This window comes from Oncorhynchus masou, chromosome 24 (assembly GCF_036934945.1).
Source record: "Oncorhynchus masou masou isolate Uvic2021 chromosome 24, UVic_Omas_1.1, whole genome shotgun sequence".
In the NCBI taxonomy this organism is placed as follows: domain Eukaryota; kingdom Metazoa; phylum Chordata; class Actinopteri; order Salmoniformes; family Salmonidae; genus Oncorhynchus; species Oncorhynchus masou.
Window position 1 is genome coordinate 104,225,393 of NC_088235.1, and position 25,790 is coordinate 104,251,182.

Here is a 25,790-nt window from a genome sequence, read left to right on the forward strand (position 1 = left end):
TGGAAAAGCCACAGATCCATTAAAGAACTAGTCAAACCTTTTGGATCCGTGAAGACCTCCAGCTCTCACAACTTTCCTGCAACTCTCACAACTCTCACATATATTACACTTAAGGGGTTAACACTACACACATCCACCCACCCACCCAACTAGCAACACCCACCTATCAACACCCACCTTCCAACAACCACCTATCAACACCCACCTTCCAACAACCACCTATCAACACCCACCTATCAACACCCACCTTCCAACACCCACCTATCAACACCCACCTATCAACACCCACCACCTATCAACACCCACCTTCCAACACCCACCTTCCAACACCCACCTATCAACACCCACCTATCAACATCCACCTATCAACACCCACCACCTATCAACACCCACCTATCAACACCCACCTATCAACACCCACCTTCCAACACCCACCTTCCAACACCACCTTCCACACCCATCTTCCACACCCACCTTCCAACACCCACCTTCCAACACCCACCTTCCACACCCACCTTCCACACCCATCTTCCACACCCATCTTCCAACACCCACCTTCCACACCCACCTTCCAACACCCACCTTCCAACACCCACCTTCCACACCCACCTTCCACACCCACCTTCCAACACCCACCTTCCACACCCACCTTCCACACCCACCTTCCACACCAACCTTCCACACCCACCTATCAACACCCACCTTCCAACACCCACCTTCCAACACCTACCTTCCACACCCACCTTCCACACCCACCTTCCACACCCACCTTCCAACACCCACCTTCCACACCCACCTTCCAACACCCACCTTCCACACCCACCTTCCACACCCACCTTCCACACCCACCTTCCAACACCCACCTTCCAACACCCATCTATCAACACCCACCTATCAACACCCACTTTCCAACACCCACCAATCAACACCCACCTATCAACACCCACCACCTATCATCACCCACCTTCCAACACCCACCTTCCAACACCCACCTTCCACACCCACCTTTCAACCTCTTCATTCTGAAAGAGTAGTTTCTTTAAAAACACCCACCAGGCTAGTTTCTTTAAAAACACCCACCAGGCTAGTTTCTTTAAAAACACCCACCAGGCTAGTTTCTTTTTCACATTTGTAATAAGGGTCCGCTACTCATGCGCTGTCGGAGGCCACCTACTTAATCTGATGCCAAGGGCCTTTGGGGCCACACATTGATTCCTTCACTGGGAAATCAATCCAATCAGATGCATTATTAGACTGACTGGGAGTCATTGGGAAGGGGGCACACAGGCTCGGGCAGTCGGCCAGATTGGAGGGTGGACAAGGGGAGTGAAAGTGGAACGTTCATTTCAAACTAATCAAAGCTGAGAGAGTGAACGAGGGAGGAGAAGGAGGAGCAGCAGAGGTAGAGAATTGCAGCTTGAGCAGGGATGAGCAAACTTGCACACAAACACAAGCATTTACACACGCACACACACACACACACACACACACACACAACACTCCAGGATCAATCTGTGTGAGAGGAACTCCCGGTGACTCGACCTTGATTAGATATAACGAGTCTTAACGAGAAGTCCAGTAATCAGATGAAATCCCTCACAGAATCACCTTCCTCTTAATACTGTACACACTTCTGCTCTGCCCTGCCTGCTGTCCATCAACACACTAGTCCTTGGCCCAGCCCAAACACAGTCAAGCACCAGATTATATGAATATCTCTTTGATAATGCTTTGAATTTCATCTTTACAAAATAATGTGAAATTGAAGTGGAATTGAAAAATCAAACGAGATCAAAAGGCTTTTCGTTTCTGTTGTTGAGTCGGAGGTCAGGCTGTGTGGATTCAGAAAACTGGGAGAATATAAATTATTTTATTAGTCTGATTTCTCCAATTTTGAGAACCCCTGTAAACTATTGATTGAGTTTTGGGGAATTGGGGCAGATGATATGCTGGAGTCGAACCAGGTCACTGCCTTTCAGTGACTGGATATGCTTCTCCAATAGATGATATGCTGGAGTCGACCACGTCACTGCCTTTATTTAGGTGACTGGATATGCCTCTCCAATAGATGATATGCTGGAGTCGACCACGTCACTGCCTTTAGGTGACTGGATATGCTTCTCTAATAGATGATATGCTGGAGTCGACCACGTCACTGCCTTTAGGTGACTGGATATGCTTCTCTAATAGATGATATGATGGAGTCGACCACGTCACTGCCTTTAGGTGACTGGATATGCTTCTCCAATAGATGATATGATGGAGTCGACCACGTCACTGCCTTTAGGTGACTGGATATGCCTCTCCAATAGATGATATGATGGAGTCGACCACATCACTGCCTTTCAGTGACTGGATATGCTTCTCCAATAGATGATATGCTGGAGTCGACCACGTCACTGCCTTTATTTAGGTGACTGGATATGCCTCTCCAATAGATGATATGCTGGAGTCGACCACGTCACTGCCTTTAGGTGACTGGATATGCTTCTCTAATAGATGATATGCTGGAGTCGACCACGTCACTGCCTTTAGGTGACTGGATATGCTTCTCTAATAGATGATATGATGGAGTCGACCACGTCACTGCCTTTAGGTGACTGGATATGCTTCTCCAATAGATGATATGATGGAGTCGACCACGTCACTGCCTTTAGGTGACTGGATATGCCTCTCCAATAGATGATATGATGGAGTCGACCACATCACTGCCTTTCAGTGACTGGATATGCTTCTCCAATAGATGATATGCTGGAGTCGACCATGTCACTGCCTTTAGGTGACTGGATATGCTTCTCCAATGGGGCTCTAGAGTGAACACTATTTTGATATGGGGACTGAGATCCATACAAAGTCTTGATTGCTGCAAATCATCCTCATTCTCAGCAAAGTCAGCATGTGTGTGTGTTTCCAGGAGTTGAGCAGCTCCTCGCCATCAGTAGCCTTTAAAAGACCACCCTATGTGGACCTCCACTCACCGACACACAACCCTCACATCTCCAACATGACATACAGTTGAAGTCGGAAGTTTACATACACTTAGGTTGGAGTCATTAAAACTTGTTTTTCAACCACTCCACAAATATCTTGTTAACTTCTTCGATATAGGGAGCGCTCTTTTAATTTTTGGATAAAAAAACGTTCCCGTTTTAAACAAGATATTTTTTCATGAAAAGATGCTTGACTATGCAAATAATTGACAGCTTTGGAAAGAAAACACTCTGACGTTTCCAAAACTGCAAAGATATTGTCTGTGAGTGCCCCATAACTAACTTTTATTTGAATGCTTTTCTTGTTTTTGTGACAATGTTGCCTGCTGAATGCTAGGCTTAATGCTATGCTAGCTATCAATACTCTTACACAAATGCTTGTGTAGCTATGGTTGAAAAGCATATTTTGAAAATCTGAGATGACAGTGTTGTTAACAAAAGGCTAAGCATGTGAGCCAATATATTAATTTCATTTCATTTGCGATTTTCAAAAATAGTTAACGTTGCATTATGCTAATGAGCTTGAGGCTATGATTACGCTCCCGGATACGGGATTGCTCGACGCTAGAGGTTAACTAGGCAAGTCAGTTAAGAACAAATTCTTATTTTCAATGACGGCCTAGGAACACTGGGTTAACTGCCTGTTCAGGGGCAGAACGACAGATTTGTACCTTGTCAGCTCGGGGATATGAACTTTCGGTTACTAGTCCAACGCTCTAACCACTAGGCTATCCTGCCGCCCCGAATGGTTGGGGGAGAGCAGTAAAATGAGTGCTGTCTGGTAGGGTTTCCACTAGTTCCCACAGCCATTAAGTCAAAATTGCCTATATTGGGAGATTTTTTTATATTTTTTTTATAAAAAATATTTTAAAAAGTACACTTAAGGTAAAGGTTAGGCATAAGGTTAGCAGTGTGGTTAAGGTTACCATATATGGATTGTAAATTCACGTCATTTTAAGACGTTTTATAAAACGTTTAAATTATTTTTTAAATGACAGTTTAAACATTGAAAACATTTTTACATCCCTAGGTGAGACTGTGACCCACCATCACAAATACACACACACAGACAGACACAGACACGCACGCACGCACGCACACAATGTCCCCCCTTAACGGCAGCCCAAGGTCACTCATTTTCACATCTCGACACACTCCACAATTTCCAGCCCCGCTCTTTCCTTCAGATTGCTACTAAAAATTGCTTGCAACTGCTGTTCTGTTGGTGGACCAGACCCATACAGTAGCTATCCTTTACCTACAGTGCTGTAGGAAGGAGCAATATGAGAGACAAGAGGAGAGACAAGAGGAGAGACAAGAGAAGAGACAAGAGGAGAGACAAGAGAAGAGACAAGGGGAGAGACAAGAGGAGAGACAAGAGAAGAGACAAGAGAAGAGACAAGGGGAGAGATAAGAGGAGAGACAAGAGAAGAGACAAGGGGAGAGACAAGAGAAGAGACAAGGGGAGAGATAAGAGGAGAGACAATAGGAGAGACAAGAGAAGAGACAAGAGGAGAGACAAGGGGAGAGAAGAAGAAAGACAAGGAGAGACAAGAGGAGAGACAATAGGAGAGACAAGAGGAGAGACAAGGGGAGAGACAAGAGGAGAGACAAGGGGAGAGACAAGAGGAGAGACAAGAGGAGAGACAAGGGGAGAGAAGAAGAAAGACAAGGAGAGACAAGAGGAGAGACAAGAGAAGAGACAAGGAGAGGCAAGGAGAGAGACATCTGCCTTGTCTTGTTGTCATTTTAACCAGCAAGCAGAGAACACTATACTGTACATAGTGTTGGTTCCAGACTTGGTGCATTGGTACTGCTTGCCGTGCAGTAGCAGGGAGAATAAGTCTATGATTTGTGATGTACTGGGCTGTACGCACAACCCTCTATAGTACCTTCTCTTTCTCACACAGTTGACAGTTCCTTGACTATGATTGTTTTATAGACATATGAGACTACATGAGTTTATAACAGCTCTATGATTCTCCTACGATAGAGTCTAGCATATTGCCGTCACCCCTTGGTAAGAGCAGGTAAGTTATGGCTATAAAGAAATTGCTGTCATCTCACGGCCGTCTCCGTACAGTCATGCCCATGGATGGCTTGATCAATGGCTAAGTCATTACTACTGCATTAAAAAGTCATACATAGAGGCGTGCAAAAATGCCTCCCTGCACTGCCCAAGTATGGAGCCCGAGTACACGGATCATATGCCAGAGGTAATTATGAAAAATGGGGCACAGCCCACCGTGAATCCTTGGTAATTAATCAACAGGAAGGGAGCGTAGCGCGGAACACTGTGGAATGCCATTACAGGGTTTAGAGGTGACCTCAGGTCTGTCTTACTGTGACAGGGGGGCACAAGAGGTACGGGGTCAGTGGTCTCTGTGTGTGTGTGTGTGTGTGTGTGTGTGTGTGTGTGTGTGTGTGTGTGTGTGTGTGTGTGTGTGTGTGTGTGTGTGTGTGTGTGTGTGTGTGTGTGTGTGTGTGTGTGTGTGTGTGTGCGTGTGTGTGTGTGTGTGGACATGGTTTGTTCTGATGGATGGAGGTGGGCATGGTTTCCATGTGTATATATCTGTGTGTATATCTCTGTGTGTATATATCTGTGTGTATATATGTGTGTGTATATATCTCTGTGTATATATCTGTGTGTATATATCTGTGTGTATATATCTGTGTGTTTGCACCTGGAACAACCCCAAGGAAAGTTATCATTCCAGGTCAGAGACAAGACTCCAATCAGCACCGCAAAGTGAGTAAGAGGAAAGACAGAGATAAGAAAAGGAAACAACTTCATTTTTAGAAACAAGGAATTACAGGTGCAGCGGGCTCAGATGAGATGGGGATGAATCAGTTGCCCACAATGCAGTTCAGGCCTCACTGCTCTGGCTTGCGGGTTAAGGTTTTCCAACCCGCAGCTTCCTCATTCACCTCTGAGCTGGAGGCAATGTTCTGTTGGATGTCAAGCTGTGAGTCTGGCATGTGTGTGAGCATGTGTCTCAGAATGTGTGTGTGAGCATGTCTCTCAGAATGTGTGTGTGAGCATGTGTCTCAGAATGTGTGTGTGAGCATGTGTCTGAGAATGTGTGTGTGAGCATGTTTCTGAGAATGTGTGTGTGAGCATGTTTCTGAGAATGTGTGTGTGAGCATGTTTCTGAGAATGTGTGTGTGAGCATGTTTCTGAGAATGTGTGTGTGAGCATGTGTCTCAGAATGTGTGTGTGAGCATGTGTCTCAGAATGTGTGTGTGAGCATGTGTCTGAGAATGTGTGTGTGAGCATGTGTCTGAGAATGTGTGTGTGAGCATGTCTGAGAATGTGTGTGTGAGCATGTGTCTGAGAATGTGTGTGTGAGGCGAGCAGGTGTGTGGCATTGATATGTCTTCAAGGCTTATTGTGTTATTTTGTTCAGACACAATCCTAGTGTAAGAGATTGTATGAAACTTACTGAGTGTATGAAACTTACTGAGTGTATGAAACTTACTGAGTGTATGAAACTTACTGAGTGTATGAAACTTACTGAGTGTATGAAACTTACTGAGTGTATGAAACTTACTGAGTGTAAGAAACTTACTGAGTGTATGAAACGTACGGAGTGTATGAAACGTACGGAGTGTAAGAAACTTACTGAGTGTATGAAACTTACTGAGTGTATGAAACTTACTGAGTGTATGAAACTTACTGAGTGTATGAAACTTACTGAGTGTATGAAACTTACTGAGTGTATGAAACGTATGGAGTGTAAGAAACGTACGGAGTGTAACAGAGTGTAAGAAACGTACGGAGTGTAAGAAACGTACGGAGTGTAAGAAACGTACGGAGTGTAAGAAACGTACGGAGTGTAACAGAGTGTAAGAAACGTACGGAGTGTAAGAAACGTACGGAGTGTAAGAAACGTACGGAGTGTAAGAAACGTACGGAGTGTAAGAAACGTACGGAGTGTAAGAAACGTACGGAGTGTAAGAAACGTATGGAGTGTAACAGAGTGTAAGAAACTTACTGCATGTAGCATCGGCCTCGTCTGACCCATCAGCACACTCCGGCTCGCCGTCACAACGCCACCGCTGGGGAACACACTGGCCGTTCTTACAAGCAAAGTCTGTGGTGGCACACGTCTTCTTTGCTGCTCAGAGAGAGAGAGAGAGAGAGAGAGAGAGAGAGAGAGAGAGAGAGAGAGAGAGAGAGAGAGAGAGAGAGAGAGAGAGAGAGAGATAGAGAGGTAAGCTAAGTGAGTCTTGATTTGAACAAACAAAAGGAAAACTCAAGGTCAGGTTTTACGATCAGGTCCACTATCTAATAAGCCAACTACAAAGTGGCCATATGCAAGCTTCAGTTCATACAGGCTAACTTGACTCTCTTTACAAATACCTCCCTAAATCTGTCCATTTGTCTCAGTGCCCAGAGAATGCAGCCAGTCAGGTTGTTGTTAGATGGCCAGCCTCCTAACCCATATAAACCATTCTCCAGTCCCTCTTTCAGAGCAGAGCAGGCAGGGGAAAATTGGAGCACTTGAGCCTGTCACAGGGAGAGCTAAAGCTCTTTCTTCTCCACAGGGAGAACCCTGAACAAGAGAAAGCACTCGCCTCTTGCGAGAGAGTAATGCCCCACTCTGTTAGCCTGATGAATAACACACGCTAGGACTAACAACTGGCAGAGTAACCCTGTAACTGTCCTGTTCTCTTCTTCATTTATAGGCTTTGGTTTAATCAGCGTTGTGCCTTTGTTACGACACTAAACTAAAATGTAGGTTAGAGGCACATTAGTCAGAAACACTGCAGTTTGAGGCGGATCGCTTGGGGCCTAGACTGGCTGGGGAGAGGCTAGGTAGCCTAAACATTTTAGCCTAAAAATGTCCACTACAGTGACTGCATGTAATGTAGGTTACAATAGCACTAGTCAGAATGACTGTAGTGAAGTGTGAGGATTGCTACGGCCTAGCCCAGTCTGGCTTGGGAAACTAGAGGCTAGTTAGTAACCTGTTTTTGATGTACTACTACACCTTGGATGGCCAGACTGGGGATTCAAATCATTGATGCCCCCATAATGTCTCATCGTAGGGTCTCATAACACAACAGGAACATAGTGTGGTGAAGCACAAAGTGTAGGAGAAGAACTATCAGGCCTACACCTTTCAGCACTCACATCATTAGAAACGTCCAGTGGTGTAAAGTACTTAAGTAAAAATACTTTAAAGTACTACTTAAGTGGTTTTTGGAGGGTATCTGTACTTTACTTTTTATATTTTTGACAACTTTTAATTATACAACACGACATTCTAAATAAAATAATGTACTTTTTACTCCACACATTTTACCTGACACACAAAAGTACTTGTTACATTTCAAATGCTTAGCAGGACAGGAAAATGGTCTAATTCACAAACTTATTGAGAGAACACGTGGTCATCTCTGCTGCCTCTGATCTGGCGGACTCACTAAACACACATTTATATTTTGTAAATGATGTCTGAGTGTTGGAGTGTTCCCTGGTTATCTGTAAATGATGTCTGAGTGTTGGAGTGTGCCCCTGGTTATCTGTAAATGATGTCTGAGTGTTGGAGTGTGCCCCTGGTTATCTGTAAATGATGTCTGAGTGTTGGAGTGTTCCCCTGGTTATCTGTAAATGATGTCTGAGTGTTGGAGTGTTCCCCTGGTTATCTGTAAATGATGTCTGAGTGTTGGAGTGTTCCCCTGGTTATCTGTAAATGATGTCTGAGTGTTGGAGTGTGCCCCTGGCTATCTGTAAATGATGTCTGAGTGTTGGAGTGTTCCTTGGTTATCTGTAAATGATGTCTGAGTGTTGGAGTGTGCCCCTGGTTATCTGTAAATGATGTCTGAGTGTTGGAGTGTGCCCCTGGCTATCTGTAAATGATGTTTGAGTGTTGGAGTGTGCCCCTGGCTATCTGTAAATGATGTTTGAGTGTTGGAGTGTTCCCCTGGTTATCTGTAAATGATGTCTGAGTGTTGGAGTGTGCCCCTGGTTATCTGTAAATGATGTCTGAGTGTTGGAGTGTTCCCCTGGTTATCTGTAAATGATGTCTGAGTGTTGGAGTGTGCCCCTGGCTATCTGTAAATGATGTCTGAGTGTTGGAGTGTTCCCTGGTTATCTGTAAATGATGTCTGAGTGTTGGAGTGTGCCCCTGGTTATCTGTAAATGATGTCTGAGTGTTGGAGTGTGCCCCTGGCTATCTGTAAATGATGTTGGAGTGTTGGAGTGTGCCCCTGGCTATCTGTAAATGATGTTTGAGTGTTGGAGTGTTCCCCTGGTTATCTGTAAATGATGTCTGAGTGTTGGAGTGTGCCCCTGGTTATCTGTAAATGATGTCTGAGTGTTGGAGTGTTCCCTGGTTATCTGTAAATGATGTCTGAGTGTTGGAGTGTTCCCTGGTTATCTGTAAATGATGTCTGAGTGTTGGCGTGTGCCCCTGGTTATCTGTAAATGATGTCTGAGTGTTGGAGTGTTCCCCTGGTTATCTGTAAATGATGTCTGAGTGTTGGAGTGTGCCCCTGGTTATCTGTAAATGATGTCTGAGTGTTGGAGTGTTCCCTGGTTATCTGTAAATGATGTCTGAGTGTTGGAGTGTTCCCTGGTTATCTGTAAATGATGTCTGAGTGTTGGCGTGTGCCCCTGGTTATCTGTAAATGATGTCTGAGTGTTGGAGTGTGCCCCTGGTTATCTGTAAATGATGTCTGAGTGTTGGAGTGTGCCCCTGGCTATCTGTAAATGATGTCTGAGTGTTGGAGTGTTCCTTGGTTATCTGTAAATGATGTCTGAGTGTTGGAGTGTGCCCCTGGTTATCTGTAAATGATGTCTGAGTGTTGGAGTGTGCCCCTGGCTATCTGTAAATGATGTTTGAGTGTTGGAGTGTGCCCCTGGCTATCTGTAAATGATGTTTGAGTGTTGGAGTGTTCCCCTGGTTATCTGTAAATGATGTCTGAGTGTTGGAGTGTGCCCCTGGTTATCTGTAAATGATGTCTGAGTGTTGGAGTGTTCCCCTGGTTATCTGTAAATGATGTCTGAGTGTTGGAGTGTGCCCCTGGCTATCTGTAAATGATGTCTGAGTGTTGGAGTGTTCCCTGGTTATCTGTAAATGATGTCTGAGTGTTGGAGTGTGCCCCTGGTTATCTGTAAATGATGTCTGAGTGTTGGAGTGTGCCCCTGGCTATCTGTAAATGATGTTGGAGTGTTGGAGTGTGCCCCTGGCTATCTGTAAATGATGTTTGAGTGTTGGAGTGTTCCCCTGGTTATCTGTAAATGATGTCTGAGTGTTGGAGTGTGCCCCTGGTTATCTGTAAATGATGTCTGAGTGTTGGAGTGTTCCCTGGTTATCTGTAAATGATGTCTGAGTGTTGGAGTGTTCCCTGGTTATCTGTAAATGATGTCTGAGTGTTGGCGTGTGCCCCTGGTTATCTGTAAATGATGTCTGAGTGTTGGAGTGTTCCCCTGGTTATCTGTAAATGATGTCTGAGTGTTGGAGTGTGCCCCTGGTTATCTGTAAATGATGTCTGAGTGTTGGAGTGTTCCCTGGTTATCTGTAAATGATGTCTGAGTGTTGGAGTGTTCCCTGGTTATCTGTAAATGATGTCTGAGTGTTGGCGTGTGCCCCTGGTTATCTGTAAATGATGTCTGAGTGTTGGAGTGTTCCCCTGGTTATCTGTAAATGATGTCTGAGTGTTGGAGTGTGCCCCTGGTTATCTGTAAATGATGTTTGAGTGTTGGAGTGTTCCCCTGGCTATCTGTAAATGATGTCTGAGTGTTGGAGTGTTCCCCTGGTTATCTGTAAATGATGTCTGAGTGTTGGAGTGTTCCCCTGGTTATCTGTAAATGATGTCTGAGTGTTGGAGTGTTCCCCTGGTTATCTGTAAATGATGTCTGAGTGTGTCCCTGGTTATCTGTAAATGATGTCTGAGTGTTGGAGTGTGCCCCTGGTTATCTGTAAATGATGTCTGAGTGTTGGAGTGTTCCCCTGGTTATCTGTAAATGATGTCTGAGTGTTGGAGTGTGCCCCTGGTTATCTGTAAATGATGTCTGAGTGTTGGAGTGTGCCCCTGGGTATCTGTAAATGATGTCTGAGTGTTGGAGTGTGCCCCTGGTTATCTGTAAATGATGTCTGAGTGTTGGAGTGTGCCCCTGGTTATCTGTAAATTATGTCTGAGTGTTGGAGTGTGCCCCTGGCTATCTGTAAATGATGTCTGAGTGTTGGAGTGTTCCCCTGGTTATCTGTAAATGATGTCTGAGTGTTGGAGTGTGCCCCTGGTTATCTGTAAATGATGTCTGAGTGTTGGAGTGTGCCCTTGGGTATCTGTAAATGATGTCTGAGTGTTGGAGTGTTCCCTGGTTATCTGTAAATGATGTCTGAGTGTTGGAGTGTTCCCCTGGTTATCTGTAAATGATGTCTGAGTGTTGGAGTGTTCCCTGGTTATCTGTAAATGATGTCTGAGTGTTGGAGTGTTCCCCTGGTTATCTGTAAATGATGTCTGAGTGTTGGAGTGTGCCCCTGGTTATCTGTAAATGATGTCTGAGTGTTGGAGTGTTCCCCTGGTTAATACTGGCTGACATTCACTTTTGCTTGAGAAACTTTCTATTAAGGTATCTATACTTTTACTTAAGTATGACAATTTGGTACTTTTTCAACCACTCAGAACTTCCCTATAATGTTCCAACATGTTACTGCCTGACATCATCTAAGAGAAGTCACAGACGCACAACGCATGAGAGGAACATAATGGGGAAATTAATACAGTCCCAAAAGCGTCTTCTGTGTGAAGAAATTAGTCTACATCATCATGGGACACGAGGAGGACGAGATATTTTCCCCGACAGCTATAACAGAAACACCTACATCCCTGCACACACACGCACGCACACACACACACACACACACACACACACACACACACACACACACACACACACACACACACACACACACACACACACACACACACACACACACACACACACACACACACACACACACACACACACACACACACACACACACACACACACACACACAGCCTGATATCAGGGCATGTCCCTTCTCTACCTCCATCCCTGTACCCTCATCTCATTTATGTTAATTTATCCGCCAGCACTGTGTGTGTGTGTGTGTGTGTGTGTGTGTGTGTGTGTGTGTGTGTGTGTGTGTGTGTGTGTGTGTGTGTGTGTGTGTGTGTGTGTGTGTGTGTGTGTGTGTGTGTGTGTGTGTGTGTGTGTGTGCGTGCGTGCGTGTGTGTGATACAGTAATCTGGGCATTTGTCCACATCTGCCTCAATGATTTGCTGATTATGACTTATGCATCAAGATCCCCAGGGCCACACGAAGACGTGGCAAACACACTCATGCATAAATACACACACACACGCACACACACACACACGCACGCACACACAAACAAACAAACACCACACACAAAAATGCTAATAATTATGCATACACACAGAGCTGCTGACACACAGAGAAACACATATTTCAATCGTGCGCCAGCTGAGACGCGGCATGAGATCGTCATCCATATAGAAGACCTTTACCGCACTGTAAAGGGTGTGAGGCCATGAGCATAATACATACAGTCTATCCACAAACGAGAAATGCATGCACGCACACACACACACACACACACACACACACACACACACACACACACACACACCACACACACACACACACACACACACACACACACACACACACACACACACACACACACACACACACACACACACACACACACACACACACAGGCACAGACAGCCCTGTCTCAGCCCAAGCAGAACGGGTGTTATTATTCCCCATTCCTGGTGTGATTTCTATGAATTATCCTATAGAACAGGTCCCTCCCAGGATCACCTGAGAGAAGACAGGAAGCTCTAGGAGTCGGGCGCTCCTCTCGGAGCCACTGACATTCTCCCAATGACACGCTCCAGGGGCCACCATGATTACTGATTGACTCGGCTGACCTGGGATGTTTTCAGAGCCCCCGGAACGCCTCTCAGGGATCTGCCACGTCGCCGTGACAACAAAGCAACAGAGGACCACAAGAAAACAGGTGAAGGTCAGGATCCTCCAAGTCGTTCAATTTCCACACTCCATTTACCCCTCACAATGCCTTCTCAGCATCACAGGGAAGGAGACCATGTAATGTATAGCTACATCACTACACTAACAATGAAGGGGAAACCTGGCATGGTGTGATTGCCCTGTCTATGTTAGCATAGTGCTGCATCTGAAATGTCACCCCATCGCCTAAATAATGTTGATTCTAGGTGTTGATAAGCTTTGTTGGAGGGCTGAAGCAGGCAATGATGGCCGCTTTGCTCAGTTCATCTCATTCTGTTTTAGATTCCACTAATCAGCGTGGGTGATACCTTTCCACCTCCAAACACCCTGTGACCCACTATCCTTTATGTGTCTCCGGCAGCTCATTTAAGATAAGATGAGGCAGGGGCGTTAACAGATGGAAGGATCTGGCCACCATCTTGAGATGTGATGTAAACAAAGGGACTGTTAGGCTTGTGGTGGTGGGTTCTAATCTCACCACTGACAGCATCTCAAAGAGCTGGTATACTCTGAACGCATCACAGGCTGGTCCCCATGGCAGGAAGTGGAGGGAAGAGAGACAGGAAATGGATGGTCCCTGGCTGCGTTCTGATCAGTGGGGGAAGAAAGCTTTTCAGAGGAGCGATAGAAACCATAAATCGGATATAAAGAATCGAGGAGGAATTTAAGCGTGTTGAGAGCATGTGTGTGTGTGTGTGTGTGTGTGTGTGTGTGTGTGTGTGTGTGTGTGTGTGTGTGTGTGTGTGTGTGAGTTATATTTTCTTTAAAAAACAAGTTTTCCTTAAAAAAAAAAAATATTCACAGATTTCACAATACATTGTATAATTTATGCTGCTGCTGCGCGAGTAGCTTGTTGTTGTTGTCAGCCAATCCCAAGTCATCAAACAGGCAGCAGGCTACAGACATGGAACTAGAGCCTTCGTATGACAAGTTATTAGGAGATAAGACAACATGACCAAAAGTATGTGGACACCTGCTTGTCGAACATCTTATTCCAAAATCATGGGCATTAATATGGATTTGGTCCCCCCTTTGCTGCTATAACAGCCTCCACTCTTCTGGGAAGGCTTTCCATAGATTTTGGAAGCTTCTGCGTAAACTTGCTTCCATTCAGCTACAAAGTTTCTCCCTGCAGGCAGTCACTGAGTCCAAGGTGCTAAAGGAGCCCCTTAAACTTGACCTCAAAAAAACATGTGGGTCAGAAGGTATAGACCCTTTCTTCTTTAAGGTTGCTGCCCCTATATCACCAAGCCTATCTCTGACCTTTTTATCCTGTCTCTCCTTTCTGGGGAGATTCCCATTGCTTGGAAGACAGATACGGTTCATCCTTTATTTAAAGGGGGGAGATCAAGTTGATCCTAACTGTTACAGGCCTATTTCTATTATGCCCTGTTTATCAAAAGTGTTGGAAAACTTGTCAATAATCAACTGACTGGCTTTCTTGATGTCTATAGTATTCTCTCGGGTATGCAATCTAGTTTCTGCTCAGGTTATGGATGTGTCACTGCAACCTTTAAGGTCATAAATGATGTCACCATTGCCCTTGATTCTAAGCAATATTGTGCTGCTATTTCTATTGACTTGGCCAAAGCTTTTGATACGGTGGACCATTCCATTCTTGTGGTCCGGCTACGGAGCATTGGTGTCTCTGAGGGGTCTTTGGCCTGGTTTGATAACTACCTCTCTCAAAGAGTGTAGTGTATAAAGTCAGAAAATCTAATTTCTCAGCCACTGCCTGTCACCAAGGGAGTACCCCAAGGTAGGCCCCACACTCTTCTCAATTACATCAACAACATAGCTCAGGTAGTTGGAAGCTCTCGCAACCATTTATATGCAGATGATAGTCATACTCAGCTGGTCCCTTCCCGGATTTTGTGTTAAATGCTCTATAACAAAGCTTTCTTAGTGACCAACAAGCTTTCTCTACCCTTAACCTTGTCGTGAACCCCTCCAAAACAAAGGTCCCGTGGTTTGGTAAGAAGGATGCCCCTCTCCCCACAGGTGTTATTTCTACCTCTGAGGGTTTAGAGCTTGAGGTAGTCACCTCATTCAAGTACTTGGGAGTATGGCTAGACGGTGCACTGTCCTTCTCTCAGCACATATCAAAGCTGCAGGCTAAAGTTAAATCTAGACTTGGTTTCCTCTATCGTAATCGGTCCTCTTTCACCCCAGTTGCCAAACTAACCCTGATTCAGATGACCATCCTACCCATGCTAGATCACAGAGACATAATTTATTGATCGGCAGGTAAGGGTGATCTCAAGAGGCTAGATGTTCTTTACCATTCGGCCATCAGATTTGCCACCAATGCTCCTTATAGGACACATCACTGCACTCTATACTCCTCTGTAAACTGTTCATCTCTGTATACCCATCGCAAGACCCACTGGTTGATGCATATTTATAAAAACCTTCTTAGGTCTCACTCCCCCCTATCTGAGATATCTACTGATGCCCTCATCCTCCACATACAACACCCGTTCTGCCAGTCACATTCTGTTAAAGGTCCCCAAAGCACACACATCCCTGGGTTGCTCCTCTTTTCAGTTCGCTGCAGCTAGCGACTGGAACGAGCTGCAACAAACATTCAAACTGGACAGTTTTATCTCAATCTCTTCATTCAAAGACTCAATCATGGACACTCTTACTGACAGTTGTGGCTGCTTTGTGTGATGTATTGTTGTCTCTAGTTGTGGCTGCTTTGTGTGATGTATTGTTGTCTAGTGGTGGCTGCTTTGTGTGATGTATTGTTGTCTCTAGTTGTGGCTGCTTTGTGTGATGTATTGGTGTTGTTATGTTGTGTTGCTACCATGCTGTGTTGTCATGTGTTGCTGCCTTGCTATGTCTCTCTTTATGTAGTGTTGTGTTGTCTCTCTTGTTGTGATGTGTGTTTTGTCCTGTATTTATATTGTATTTATTTTTAATTTTTAATCCCAGCCCCCGTCCCCGCAGGAGGCCTTTTGGTAGGCCGTCATTGTAAATAAGAATTTGTTCTTAACTGACTTGCGTTTCCACTGCTCCAGTGTCCAATTGGGGCGAGCTTTACATCACCCCAGCCGTGATTGAGCCGTTGTTGCTTCTAGAAGTTTCCACTTCACAACAACAGCACTTTGACCAACTGACTTGTTGGAAAGGTGACATTCTATGACTGTGCCTCATTGAAAGTCACTGAGCTCTTCAGTAAGGCCATTCTACTGTCAATGTTTCTATGGAGATTGCATGGCTGTGTGCTTGATAAAGCAATGGGTGTGGCTGAAATAGCCGAATCCACTAATTTGAAAAGGTGTCCACATACTGTTGTATATATAGTGTATCTCGGCTAATAAATCAAAGATGTAATTAAAATTATATAACTAAAAGTTAAATGAGAAGGACAGGCTACAACACCAACACCATAACAACTGCTATGAATGGACTGAGAGAAACCACACAGTTAAAGTTCTGCAGTCTCAATTAGCCTAGCTAACTAGCTTATTTTTCTTAACATTAACAATCCCAATTTTAACGCTTAAACGTTCACACCCCTAGTGTGTGTGTGTGTGTGTGTGTGTGTGTGTGTGTGTGTGTGTGTGTGTGTGTGTGTGTGTGTGTGTGTGTGTGTGTAGGCGAACATGTGTGTGTACACTGTATGTGTGAGATTTAATACTTTGACTTTTTCCCTGCTAAAACCTTTTCCTTGCTAACACTTTTTCCTTGCTAACACTTTTTCCCTGCTAACACTTTTTCCCTGCTAACACTTTTTCCTTGCTAACACTTTTTTCTTGCTAACACTTTTTCCTTGCTAACACGTTTTCCTTGCTAACACTTTTTCCTTGCTAACACTTTTTCCCTGCTAACACTTTTTTCTTGCTAACACTTTTTCCCTGCTAACACTTAGCGACTCTTCATGTTGGCAAAGAATGTTGTGAGTCTTGTTTCCTGATGCTGGGAATTCCCATTACCACTTGATAGAATTAAACCAGGTTAATAAAGCTCTGAGAACAGCCTGTCTTACCATCTCTCACACTGTGAGTTCGTACACATCCACAGTACACACACCTTCGCTGCTCCATCTGCACAGACATCTACACTGAGCCTGTGTCTCTCAGCTGCCAGCACACCAAGAGATTCCCACAGAGAAGCCTTAAGGCTGGTCACACACACTGTCCTGAGTGCAGAGCTCAGCTCAAAGAAACAACTTTCAGATCGACAGGCTGATCAAGAATACGGCGGACCAACTGAAACTCGAGGTGATAGAGGTGGACAATATGAAAATGCAGCAGGGAAGACGGGGCAGAGAGGCACACTAGCCGGTCCGGGGAGCAAGCTTCAATAAATCAACCACTTCTATTTATTCTACATGCCAAACAGTCTCTAATTTGCGATTCAATACATCAATGCCACCACTATAGTTTCTGATAAGGTGTCAATCACATTGTCACTACCAATACTGAATCATATTTCATATTATAATAATTGCTGAGGATCCTTATTATAATTGTCAGTTGTATCATGATCCCCGTCAGTACTGAGACAAATGAAGTGTAACAATGATCTGCCGTGACCTCTGACCCCATTAAAACTGAACCTCCTACACTACAGTTGATTATGTATCATCACATGTAAGGGTGAAGAAATAAAACCATCAACACATGCAAGGGTGAAGAAATACAAACATCATCACATGTAAGGGTGAAGAAATAAAACCATCATCACATGTAAGGGTGAAGAAATAAAACCATCAACACATGCTAATTCTATTCTTTAGATCTCAGCGTTTCTAAATTGCCTTGCTTTCTCCCAGGACCATTTAATATGAGTGCAGAGGGGTTAACTGAAAAGAGTGAGAGAGAGAGAGAGAGTGTGTGTGTGTGTGTGTGTGTGTGTGTGTGTGTGTGTGTGTGTGTGTGTGTGTGTGTGTGTGTGTGTGTGTGTGTGTGTGTGTGTGTGTGTGTGTGTGTGTGTGTGTGTGTGTGTGTGCGTGTGTGTGCGTGCGTGTGTGTGTGTGTGTGTGTGGCACTTAGTTCAATGTTAAATTTGGTTCAAGGTCAAACCGGTACTCACGTCAACAACAATGAAAAATAAGACAAAAATAAGACAAACACAGATAATCTGCACAGAATCCACACATAGCCTGTGTCTCTCAGCTGTCAGGCACACATTCTGCAAGACATGCCTCCAACAAAGTCTGAATGCTGGACCCCAACACGGCAATGAGCGCAGAACTCCAGTCACAGACAGAAACTTCCAGAACAACAGACTGGCAGACTAGCTGAGAATGGAGGAACATAGTGTGACAAGAGAGAGGAAAACAGGAGTAGTTGAACGTGGAGAAACTCCGAAGCTCTTCTGTGAGATGGACAATAAGATAATCTGTTTGACTTGTGAGGAGGGAAGAAACCACAGAGGACTCATCTGTGAGAGAGGCTAAAGACAATCTAAAGAGAAGGTAACTTTAGCTTTACATCAGAGTAAGCATAAGATCAACCATGTAGAAAGCAGAAGTGAGAGGCAACAACATCAACTCTCTGAAACAAGGGAGAAATCAGATGAGCTGGGATCAGAAGAGAGAAGAGAAGACCATAAGATACGTAGATAAGAAGTCCAATGTGGTAGGAAAAGAGCAGAACCTTTCCCTAATGAAGAATCAACTGGTCGAGGAGGAGGAGGGAGCGCGATCGGCCTTTCTATAGTCCGGATAGGACAGGACTGAGCCCTAGGACTTCCTAGGACTTCCTGGTGTGGTGGAAGGAGATAGGGACATTCGAATGTAACGTTTGAAGTGGAAGAATCTGGCCCTGAAGGAGCAACAGAGTGCTGGGTTTTCCACTTGGCAGGACATGGAACAGAGCCTCTAAGACACCCTATCACTCATATCAGCACACATTCCAATAACCTCTTGGATAAGTTCAAAGACATCAAATCAAATCAAATCAAATTTTATTTGTCACATACACATGGTTAGCAGATCCCCCATGTCTCTCTCTAAGACCCTCTACTCTGGTCCCCCTATGTCTCTCTCTAGGACCCTCTACTCTGGTCCCCCATGTCTCTCTCTAATACCCTCTACTCTGGTCCCCCATGTCTCTCTCTAATACCCTCTAGGGCCCCCCATGTCTCTCTCTAAGACCCTTTACTCTGGTCCCCCATGTCTCTCTCTAATACCCTCTAGGGCCCCCCATGTCTCTCTCTAATACCCTCTAGGGTCCCCCATGTCTCTCTCTAATACCCTCTAGGGCCCCCCATGTCTCTCTCTAATACCCTCTAGGGCCCCCCATGTCTCTCTCTAATACCCTCTAGGGTCCCCCATATCTCTCTCAATCAATCAATCAATCAAATTTTATTTGTCACATACACATGGTTAGCAGATGTTAATGCGAGTGTAGCGAAATGCTTGTGCTTCTAGTTCCGACAATGCAGTAATAACCAACAAGTAATCTAACTAACAATTCCTAAACTACTGTCTTATACACAGTGTAAGGGGATAAAGAATATGTACATAAGGATATATGAATGAGTGATGGTACAGAGCAGCATAGGCAAGATACAGTAGATGGTATCGAGTACAGTATATACATATGAGATGAGTATGTAAACAAAGTGGCATAGTTAAAGTGGCTAGCGATACATGTATTACATAAGGATGCAGTCGATGATATAGAGTACAGTATATACGTATGCATATGAGATGAATAATGTAGGGTAAGTAACATTATATAAGGTAGCATTGTTTAAAGTGGCTAGTGATATATTTACATAATTTCCCATCAATTCCCATTATTAAAGTGGCTGGAGTTGAGTCAGTGTCAGTGTGTTGGCAGCAGCCACTCAATGTTAGTGGTGGCTGTTTAACAGTCTGATGGCCTTGAGATAGAAGCTGTTTTTCAGTCTCTCGGTCCCAGCTTTGATGCACCTGTACTGACCTCGCCTTCTGGATGATAGCGGGGTGAACAGGCAGTGGCTCGGGTGGTTGATGTCCTTGATGATCTTTATGGCCTTCCTGTAACATCGGGTGGTGTAGGTGTCCTGGAGGGCAGGTAGTTTGCCCCCGGTGATGCGTTGTGCAGACCTCACTACCCTCTGGAGAGCCTTACGGTTGAGGGCGGAGCAGTTGCCGTACCAGGCGGTGATACAGCCCGCCAGGATGCTCTCGATTGTGCATCTGTAGAAGTTTGTGAGTGCTTTTGGTGACAAGCCGAATTTCTTAAGCCTCCTAAGGTTGAAGAGGCGCCGCTGCGCCTTCTTCACGATGCTGTCTGTGTGAGTGGACCAATTCAGTTTGTCTGTGATGTGTATGCCGAGGAACTTAAAACTTGCTACTCTCTCCACTACTGTTCCATCGATGTGGATAGGGGGGTGTTCCCTCTGCTGTTTCCTGAAGTCCACAATCATCTCCTTAGTTTTGTTGACGTTGAGTGTGAGGTTATTTTCCTGACACCACACTCCGAGGGCCCTCACCTCCTCCCTGTAGGCCGTCTCGTCGTTGTTGGTAATCAAGCCTACCACTGTTGTGTCGTCCGCAAACTTGATGATTGAGTTGGAGGCGTGCGTGGCCACGCAGTCGTGGGTGAACAGGGAGTACAGGAGAGGGCTCAGAACGCACCCTTGTGGGGCCCCAGTGTTGAGGATCAGCGGGGAGGAGATGTTGTTACCTACCCTCACCACCTGGGGGCGGCCCGTCAGGAAGTCCAGTACCCAGTTGCACAGGGCAGGGTCGAGACCCAGGGTCTCGAGCTTGATGACGAGCTTGGAGGGTACTATGGTGTTGAATGCCGAGCTGTAGTCGATGAACAGCATTCTCACATAGGTATTCCTCTTGTCCAGATGGGTTAGGGCAGTGTGCAGTGTGGTTGAGATTGCATCGTCTGTGGACCTATTTGAGCGGTAAGCAAATTGGAGTGGGTCTAGGGTGTCAGGTAGGGTGGAGGTGATATGGTCCTTGACTAGTCTCTCAAAGCACTTCATGATGACGGAAGTGAGTGCTACGGGGCGGTAGTCGTTTAGCTCAGTTTCCTTAGCTTTCTTGGGAACAGGAACAATGGTGGCCCTCTTGAAGCATGTGGGAACAGCAGACTGGTATAGGGATTGATTGAATATGTCCGTAAACACACCAGCCAGCTGGTCTGCGCATGCTCTGAGGGCGCGGCTGGGGATGCCGTCTGGGCCTGCAGCCTTGCGAGGGTTAACACGTTTAAATGTTTTACTCACCTCGGCTGCAGTGAAGGAGAGACCGCATTTTTCCATAGCAGGCAGTGTCAGTGGCACTGTATTGTCCTCAAAGCGGGCAAAAAAGTTATTTAGTCTGCCTGGGAGCAAGACATCCTGGTCCGTGACTGGGCTGGATTTCTTCCTGTAGTCCGTGATTGACTGTAGACCCTGCCACATGCCTCTTGTGTCTGAGCCGTTGAATTGGGATTCTACTTTGTCTCTGTACTGACGCTTAGCTTGTTTGATAGCCTTACGGAGGGAATAGCTGCATTGTTTGTATTCAGTCATGTTACCAGACACCTTGCCCTGATTGAAAGCAGTGGTTCGCGCTTTCAGTTTCACGCGAATGCTGCCATCAATCCAAGGTTTCTGGTTAGGGAATGTTTTAATCGTTGCTATAGGAACGACATCTTCAACGCACGTTCTAATGAACTCGCACACCGAATCAGCTTATTCGTCAATGTTGTTATTTGACGCAATACGAAACATGTCCCAGTCCACGTGATGGAAGCAGTCTTGGAGTGTAGAGTCAGCTTGGTCGGACCAGCGTTGGACAGACCTCAGCGTGGGAGCTTCTTTTTTTAGCTTTTGTCTGTAGGCAGGTATCAGCAAAATGGAGTCGTGGTCAGCTTTTCCGAAAGGGGGCGGGGCAGGGCCTTATATGCGTCGCGGAAGTTAGAGTAACAGTGATCCAAGGTTTTTCCGCCCCTGGTTGCGCAATCGATATGCTGATAAAATTTAGGGAGTTTTTTTTCTTCAGATTAGCCTTGTTAAAATCCCCAACAACAATGAATGCAGCCTCTGGATAAATGGTTTCCAGTTTGCAAAGAGTTAAATAAAGTTCGTTAAAGTTTTTGGTGTGTACAATGGAGTGTGCAGGTATAAGCTAGTTATATTTTGTCAACATCAGTTTGGTCACGATTCGTTTTGGTACAGCAGGAAAATAAAATGCCCTTTACAATGTACCACATTCACAATGTTCCCTGCATTGCCTGTTGTGACCAGATTGTTACAGTATGTTGGGCCTCTCAAGTTTCCACTCTGATGCTGATGCAGTGAAGTTGTAAATACCAATTGGATGCATTCATGTGATTTGAACACTTTGAGAAATACTGATTGGTTAATGGCCAACAAGCCGTGTCTACCATAAACTACCAGTTTATGGGCTGTTCAAGTGGGTTTTTCCCAGTCGTGTGTGGTAAATTCCTACTTCCCACCTGGTTTCAAACACACCATGACATTGCCCCCTCCAGTGGCAGATGCTGTAGCACCGTACACCTCCCACTCTGGGTAATGTGATGGGCTGTTAGCGCAACACGGGGTGCACTGTTCCAGTGACTGGCTTCCTATAGAGCAGGTACTAGCTGTTTACTGAAATGGGTGGAAGAGGGAAGTTCACAATGTGGCTCGAGCACTTTGACGAGGTGCTGAAACCACTACTGAAACCCGCTAATCTTAACCCACGAGAATGGGAGCATACCTGCGGCTATAAATCAAAGACTGTGAAAACAAATAAACATAGCCTACCTATCGCTATTGTAATTTCTTGGGCCCGGTCAAAATCAGCTGCCAATGGCTGCTAGAATGCAGAGCGGAGACAATGTTGTGTTGTTTTTTTTTGCATTTCCGTCTTCGATATATGAGGGTGATGTCGGTGTAAATGTGTCAACATATTTGAGGTGTTGGCAGCTGCATAGGCTGTTCTCGTTGACCGTGGCGGCATACTGTTAACCTTTTATCCACAACTCTCTGTCCATCGCCATTGTAATCTACTGGGAAGCCAAAATGTTCCCAAACTGGAGATTTAAACTATGATGGAGAATGCTCCTGGTTTACCGACCCCACCATTCGCCATGGTACAAAACTAGTTCCCGGATTGCGCCTCGCAAAATGACCGTTTGAAATGCTCTAGTTACGATTAGAATTTTGATTACAACGTGTAAACTCCAGTTATAATTGAATAGCCTGAAGAAAAACTCCGATTTACTCAAGAGGCATAGGCCTACAATGCAGAGTATGCATGTCTTCTAGCCCTCATGTTTTTCATTTGTAAATATTATTTGTTTATGTATTCATTTGGATTCACAGTACGGACGGAACCTAGATCCCCTTGCCGAATGTTTTGGTACAAATATGTGAATACACGACATTCTCTAAACTGCAATGCAAGACTATAGCGTTTTAGCTACAGGGAGAGAGAGGGGGGAGAGTGAGGGGGGTGAAAGATGCACATAGGAGGAAAGTGTTTTATATACCTGTACTTGTGTGTATGACTGAGAGAGGTATGGGGGTAGAAAAGTGGTGCAGTGTTAAAGATGAAAGACCTGTCCAGATCCTGAATGATGAGAGGAAGAAAGAATGGTGGTAAAAGCTATGAAAACTCAACCCAGTGTGGCTGAAAGCACTGGCTCCTGTCCTCTACATAAGAGCTGACAGTCCAGGTTGATGTATAGAGGGCGTATGGACGCACTACAAGGGCCTGCCAGAGATGTGAGGGATCCTATACAGACCAGACGCCTGCAGAAAGACCGAGATTATCAAACATCCCTCAGCCTGGAGCAGGATTCAGCCAGCCACACTTAAAAGCAACCTTCAGTTCCCATGATGTTTGTTAACAGCCCAAATGTTTGTAATGGCTGAAATGGAATCAATGGAATGGAGTCTAACAACTTGTTTCCATGTTTGATTCGTTTGGTACCATTCCATTGATTCCGTTTCAGCCATTACAATGGGCCCGTCTTCCTATAGCTTCTCCCAACAGCCTCCTCTGGTCCCTAGCCTTTGCTATCTGAGTGTGTTTAGAGTACCAGTTCAAATCTATCTGTACAAGAAATATGGGACAGAGAGAAAAACACCCAACTCTCAAATAAGACATGCGAAGAGGGTTTTCTAGCAATATCTACGAGAAGCTCACCTCCCTCCCACACTTCAGGAAAATAAACCCATCATGAAAACAAAATAAAACCGGAAAACAGCACAAACACATCAGGCGACAGTCAGACAGATTTATCTGTGAGCCTGGTGTGTATTTCAGAGGCCTGGCCTAGATAACAGGAAGGAATATGAAGGGAAGAAGGTGAGGTGCTTTGAGAGAGCCAAGCTAACGCTAGCTCGGCAGCGCTACGGTGTTCTACAACTGCTTCACAAAGGTTAAGCTCTTTCCCCTGTGCCTGTGTGTGCTGATTCTTAGAAACCAGACATTGATGCAGCCTTTCTCTCTCTCTCTCTCTCTCTCTCTCTCTCTCTCTCTCTCTCTCTCTCTCACTCTCTCACTCTCTCTCTCTCTCTCTCTCTCTCTCTCTCTCTCTCTCTCTCTCTCAATTCAATTCAATTCAATTCAATTCAATTCAAGGGGCTTTATTGGCATGGGTAACATGTGTTAACATTGCCAAAGCAAGTAAGGTAGATAATATAGAAAGTGAAATAAACAATAAAAATTAACAGTAGACATCACACATACAGAAGTTTCAAAACACTAAAGACATTACAAATGTCATATTATATATATATATACAGTGTTTTTACAATGTACAAATGGTAAAGGACACAAGATAAAATAAATAAGCATAGATATGGGTTGTATTTACAATGGTGCGTCTCTCTCTCTCTCTCTCTCTCTCTCTCTCTCTCTCTCTCTCTCTCTCTCTCTCTCTCCTTTCTTTCTTTTTCTTTTATCTTGTTGTTCAAGACTTGAGGATTTTTTGTGTTTTTGCTAAGCAATCTTTCTAAGGAAAGAATATACAGGGTGTGGATGGGAGAGAGGGTGTGTGGAGTGTCTAGGGTCGCAAACGGAGGGTATATTACTGGAAACTTTCAAAGTTAACCAGCAAACTACCCCATTCTTAGTGGGCTACTTCTTATTATCACAGGTGTCTGTAATTATCTCTGGCCCTCTGTGCGGCCTTTTCACATGAAACATCTGAAATTCTTCAATACGATTATTATAAAATAAAAAATAGAATGAAAAAGCTGTAAAACATGATTAGAGCAGTGCCCTCCAGGTGGAGTGGACAGGAATCTGTTCATGACTGCACTAATAAGAAACACCCTTATCAACCAATAGGCTTGCAGGATACGGTAGCCACAAAACGAAAGTGCGGTGCAGTTTAACGTCAGTGTTTTGGCAGAAGGCATTGCCCTCGTCTGAAACCCTTGTTTGTCCTGTTGTTATACTCCATGTCATTCATTCTGAGACGCCAGGCTTTTCCCAGACAGGACCTGTGTGGGTCAGCAACATGCCACAACTCAAGACCTCCGAACCAGCGGGGTCTTTCGGCCCCAGTTTACATAAGAAGGTGCTTACAGGCTGGGAGCAGGGAGTAGGGCCACAAAGGAGCTTACTTACTGCCAGGAAGAAATCAACGGGGCCCGGGAAAGAAAATACATCAAAATAATCCTGACTAATGCTCTAAAAATTGCTTCATCTCTACGAAAAAGGGAGTCTATAGATGGAATTTGTCTCTCTATCTCAATCTCAATCGGTTCAACCACTTTCCTCCTCTGTGCATCTTTCTCCCCCCTCTCTCCCCCTGTCTTTCTCTACCCCCCTCTCTCTC

The 25,790-nt window shown here is 44.9% G+C and overlaps 1 protein-coding gene across 2 annotated transcripts in view; it reads right to left on the minus strand.

The window, feature by feature from the left end:
* LOC135513176 (low-density lipoprotein receptor-related protein 8-like) overlaps positions 1-25,790 on the minus strand; it is a 350,237-nt gene that overhangs the window by 177,092 nt on the left and 147,355 nt on the right. For both annotated transcript variants that reach the window (XM_064935966.1, XM_064935965.1), the window contains exon 3: positions 6,986-7,108. In XM_064935966.1, coding sequence (XP_064792038.1) covers positions 6,986-7,108 — 123 coding nt within the window. The remainder of the gene's footprint in view (positions 1-6,985; positions 7,109-25,790) is intronic.